The following is a 5,509-nucleotide window of genomic DNA, read 5'->3' as shown; positions in this document are numbered from 1 at the left end:
TCCGAGGATTATGGCACAGGCTATAGTATTGCAAATAGACAACCCAAAAGAGGTAAAACTGCCGTCTTATTTTAGATTTGCCTACACATTATTATGAAGACTCTGAATGAATATGCCTTATGCCATATTCTTTTCCTTTTTCTTTCTTTCTTTCTTTCTTTCTTTCTCTCTCTCTTTTTTTTTCAATAAACTAGACTTGGATGATTAAGATGATTGCTAATTATGCAATTCATTGTCTACAACTGTTAAATAGACAATAATTTGATGGTAATAGGAAGAACTGATAGTAATAGGAGTTCCTTTCATAGAATTTGTTATCTTTCCCTTTTTGTTCATAGTTTTCTGATATACCTTGAATATCTTAGTCAAAACCTTTCACTTATGTACTGTACCATGAAAGTATTGACTGTAAAATTGCGACTCGTCAAAGTATTTGTTCAAATAGGTACACTCCATGGAATCACATAAATTAAAAAATTAAAAGAAGTGACATTAGTAACTAAATACATAAAAAATCATTTTTTTCTAATTCCTTGGACGTACTTGGAGCTTATGGGCAAATACAAATCAATTTAGATAGTCCTTTGTGCTCATTCCTTCTTTCCATTTTTTTATGATTTTTTTTTTTTAAAAAGGTTTATTGAGCTGAATAATAAGACAGCTAATATTTCATGAAAAACAATTGAATTGTTACTTTAGAATCTATATATAATAATCATAAAATAAATATAGCGTATTTTGTATTTCAACTCTTAATATTGTTTTATGAATTCATGATTGCTTCTGTAAATTAATGTCAATTTTGTTCTTGTCATTGCTTGTGATATTTTTCAACATGTGAATATTATATCGCTACATCAGTTATTTGATTTTCTTCATTTATCTTTCTCAGGAATTGCTGCATAGGAAACGTATGTATCAGATATCTGAAGATAATCATAGCAGAAGAGAATTCAGAAATTTGGATTGTGAAATTCTTACATATCCCTCGTAAAGAAGTATCTTAACTCATAATGATATCATTATATGGAGCTAACCGTGTTCTTGTTCAAAATATGTGTTCAGAAAGAGCAGCTTCCTGGGATTTTGTGAAGATTTGAGGTTTGGTTTTTACGCACAGCTTAGGTTCCTTCATGATCATTCGATTGAGATGTAAATCAGATTGCAGGATACATTATCGAAGATCCATTGTAGTTAGCTTTTTGAGTCTCTCCATAAAGACAGTACCATCGGTTCAACCTAAAGAAGTAGTGGATTATTATTTTTTATATTCTTTTCTCTTTCAGTCTTTGTCAGCCCTATGCTGGCACGTATCCTAGTTTTTTCGACATTTCTGGAATTTGTATTTTTCCTAGAAATCGTATGTGAGCTTCTGTTTCATGTACCAGCCAGCGTGAAATATAAGAGGGATCCACCCACGTAGGTTTCCCTTCAATAAAATACTGAATATTTTGATCCGTTACTGTCGAAATTCTGTATTTGACACATTGAAAGTTCTATTTGTATTATGTCTTAAATTGAGTTTGTGTGTGAATTTATTTGATTGTTTACTGATGAAATTCAGAAGGTGTATATTTATCATCTAAAAAGTTGTGTTTTTGAAGATACCACTCAAAAGAACTTAAACTGGTGAACTTCGGTGAATTTCTTTCTTTAGGCAATTTTGGATCCTCTCTTAGGTTTGTCGATTCTCTCAAATTTCTTATCCTATTGAAGAATTTTGATCTTATCTGATATATATTTTCTCCAAAAGATCGAGAATACCCCATGTCGATTCATTGTTCTTATGAACTTGAATCATTTGCTGGAGCCTCGAATAAGTCTTGGCGGAGACATGAACACGAAGAGATCAATGTCCAAGAAAAAATTACAAGATTATGTCCCATTGCCTACAAGGAAAGAAGCCATCGACCACAAGTGAATTTACTAGATCTGCACGATCCAATTCCAAAGAGAAACGAACTTAATCAAGAATCATTGAATAACTTTTTAATGAAACTATCGATTCCAAGTTGAATATGGAACCATACTGTGTAGAATCGTTCCATGACCAAAGTTTTCAAGGAGGTAGCTATCCCACTCAAATAGACATAACTTTTATTTGTTCAAATAACAATTAAGGTGAAGTTGGATTAGAAACAATGAACCCCTTTGTGATAAACAAAATCATTTGCAAGTTCTTTATTACTGGTAGTTCCTACAAAACATCAAACTAATGATGTATAAACTTGAATTCTTGATGTAGATGCTAATATTTAGTTCACAATCTTGAGAACAAGAGCACACTAAAATGGTCGTTTTATGACCATCGAAAATGAATTAAATATTATGGTTCTATTTCTCAATCTTTGTGACTCATACATACGAAATCAAGATTGAAAAAATCAATCACTCACAAATACTATTAAAGGATTCCTTGTATTAAAAAAGATGATGATTTAACAAATCATAAATTCAAGACATTAATCCATTCAAAAAAAAAAAAAAACAACACTAACAAATTTTGAACACGAGATTCCATCTGAATACAACATAACAAAAATATTTATAACACAAATAAGTTGCATCTTGATATAAAATAGTCTAAGATTCATCAACATAGCGAATGATCAAAACGTAAATAATAACAATGAAACATAGGTGAATTAACCTTCCACCCTATTGATTCCTTACGTTCAAACGATCAAAATTACGTGGGGAAAAGAAAAGAAAAAGAAAAAAAAGATGTGAATAAATTAAAAGTAATAGAAAATAAAAGGAAATTAGTTAAAAAAAAAAAAAAAAAGGATTTTTTTCCCCCTGAAAGAAAGTTACTTTGTTCACCGACCATTTCCTTTCTTTCTCCCCCACCATTGAATTCTAATTCTTCGAATAAAAAAAGAAGAAAAGTAAACAAATTCAGCTCCATTTTCTCCTCTACAACCCGATATGAAAATGACAGAACATTCAAGAATCCTTTCGCCGCATACATAAAGAGGACAAGCCCGGTTGAACCGGCCTTTGTATATAGGACAATGCACTGCAAGCTTTTACTAGCGAGGCCAGTGCAGTAACGGATTTAAAGGGGAATAGTGGGGTCAACTGTCCCTACTTGAAATTTGAAAGTTCGAAAATAAGTGACCCCACTGCAATGTGAAAGTTTGAAGGGGAAAAATATCTTGGCCCTTCCCATTTATAATACATTCTTTTTTCTTCTCCAATAAAATAATATTATGCATAAATAAAAAAAATTTCCTTCTTTTTCAACCATACATTCTAAAAAAACACTACTTCAAAAGTTATAACATCAAATGATGGAAACCAAGCGGGGGGCTTAATTACAATCTACCCCCAACCGAGTAAAATTTCTAGTTTCGCCCCCCGGCCACGGCACCATAAACCAACCACAAGGGTGTTGAAGCAGTGTTTTCAGAGACTAGATCTTGTTCCCTTTTTTTGGAGCAGCACTCTCCAACGGCATCTCCTTTGGAGAGAGAGGAAAAAAGGAAGCGATTTTCGTTCGATTTCATTTCTGTTGATCGGCTTCATCAAAAGGTGTTACAATAAATGGGTAAAAGAATTTTTTTTTCTGTAATAACCACTTCAATACCCTTGCTTCGTAGACAGGATTTCGTGAATTGACCAGCTACTTATCCTGGGATTGTAGTTCAATAGGTCAAAGCGGGTTTGAGCCCGTCAGTCCTGATGGCATGTTCTATTTTGTAAGAACCAGCAATTACTCAGAGAAGATTAGTCACTCAGATGCAAACTTTTATGTAAAATTTTGGCCAGAAATGCATGTAGTTGAAAATCAAATGGGTTGTGAAATTATAAAGACAAGGGAAGAGCCATTTTGCCAGAAGAAAATGTCCAGTGCCAGAAAGGTATGTGTCGGGAGGTAATTTGATGCAAGAGATGATTATCTTTTTGAACTGATTGATGATAAAATACCACATGACATTATGTAAGCCTTTATGTCAAAAGTATGATATACATGCAGCATGGTCCGACAAGGGAATGTTATCTTGCAGCTATGCAAGCTCCGTAAATGATTCTGGACGGACGAACCCTTTACCAGTGGAGATGTCATCAAACAGCTAAAAGGAAATAATGGACGCTTTAGCCCAATGTGCTAAATCCTTCAGATATATCACTGAAGGTGAACAGTAACATACAGTCATTGGAAGCAGAGAGAACAAGATCCATGTTGGCAAAAATTCGAGGACAACCATCTCAAAGATATAACATGACCAACTCAGACAAAAAAACTTATTTCCATAAGAGACAATGTCATTAATCATCATCTAAAGCATCCCAACATACAATAACTGTGACCTATGCAATACACTTATGGCATGTTTGGTAAGGTTGATTGCATAATATTAGATGGTAACAAGAAATTAAAATCTTATTCATTGTATTGTTGAACTACCATCTAATATTGCACCAAACATGCACCAGTCAACTACCGTACCAATCATGCACATAATGTTTACTAAATGCATCAGTCTTGATTAGGATCATTATATCACCTGTGCACTCTGGAACATCAAATGAAAGCTCAGAAGAAAGCTCTACTCCCATAAAATACTCGAGAGCCAGAGTTATTAGATGTTGGTGTTTTCTGGTCCGAACTCGAATTGCCAGAGCTGGTTGGCTGGTTTTCAAAGTCTCCTGGAAGCTTCATCTTGGCCAGAGACTCAGTAAATTGCTGCATGCTCTTCATGTACATATCCACAAAGTCCTGCTGCACCACCTTCGGCTCTGGTTCAATGTTTATGGTGACAACGGGCTTTGCGAATGTATCATTTGGTAGCCCCCCTGACGCATTACTCTCAGCTTCTCCAACACCAGAACTTTTCTCCTTCCGATTATCTTTAGGAGGTGACACATATTCTTCATTGGGAAATTTTGAGTCTCCAGGAGTCTCAGAAGACTGCGAGCTCAAATGAAGTGAAGCAGATGGAGTTCCGTTCATTGATACACAGCCCAGAGGAGAATCATGCTTTGGGAATGGTGTCAAGGTGATGGTGTCTGTTGAGAAGCCTTCTTCAAGTTGAACACCTACCTCTGATGTTATGTTATTTTCATTTCCAGACTTGACCAGACTGTCTGAACCATGGGAGTCGTCCATATCAGTATTTGGGATCCCAAAATACTCGGAAACCATCTGATGATTCTCATTCACTACATTAGGATCTGGGAACTCAATTTTGTCAAAGTCACTCGGACAAGATTCTGTTGATTTCATGTCCTGCACAGCTGCATCTGCGGCCACAGATGAGGATGATGCAGGAATTGGAATCACTTCTGGTGAAGCTCCGGCATACAAGAGGGCTAACTGAACATAACCAGCTGGAGAGTGGAAGAGGTCAGTTGAGGAGAGAGAAAACTCCTTCTCTAACTTCCCGTTGTTAAGGAAGACTTCAGACAGAGGCACCAAAGCAAATCCCAAGAGTTGATCTTCGAGGTAATTTCGCACCCTGCTTAGCATCCATATCTCACATTTGAGGGAGGAATCAACTTTACG

The 5,509-nt window shown here is 35.4% G+C and overlaps 2 protein-coding genes across 2 annotated transcripts in view; one reads left to right on the top strand and one right to left on the bottom strand.

The window, feature by feature from the left end:
* The window catches only part of LOC111384416 (heterogeneous nuclear ribonucleoprotein 1-like), a 17,967-nt gene extending 16,433 nt beyond the window's left edge, over window positions 1-1,534 (top strand). The window contains exon 3 of the mRNA XM_023008684.1: window positions 893-1,534. Within this exon, the coding sequence (XP_022864452.1) occupies window positions 893-906 (14 nt within the window). The 3' untranslated portion in view covers window positions 907-1,534. The remainder of the gene's footprint in view (window positions 1-892) is intronic.
* A 2,665-nt stretch (window positions 1,535-4,199) lies between these two features.
* The window catches only part of LOC111384415, a 9,580-nt gene continuing 8,270 nt past the window's right edge, over window positions 4,200-5,509 (bottom strand). The window contains exon 3 of the mRNA XM_023008683.1: window positions 4,200-5,509. Within this exon, the coding sequence (XP_022864451.1) occupies window positions 4,541-5,509 (969 nt within the window). The 3' untranslated portion in view covers window positions 4,200-4,540.

This window comes from Olea europaea, unplaced genomic scaffold (genome assembly GCF_002742605.1).
Source record: "Olea europaea var. sylvestris unplaced genomic scaffold, O_europaea_v1 scaffold2910, whole genome shotgun sequence".
Taxonomy (NCBI): domain Eukaryota; kingdom Viridiplantae; phylum Streptophyta; class Magnoliopsida; order Lamiales; family Oleaceae; genus Olea; species Olea europaea.
The sequence above is the reverse complement of the archived record's forward strand: the minus strand, read 5'-3'. Positions and strand labels throughout refer to the sequence as shown.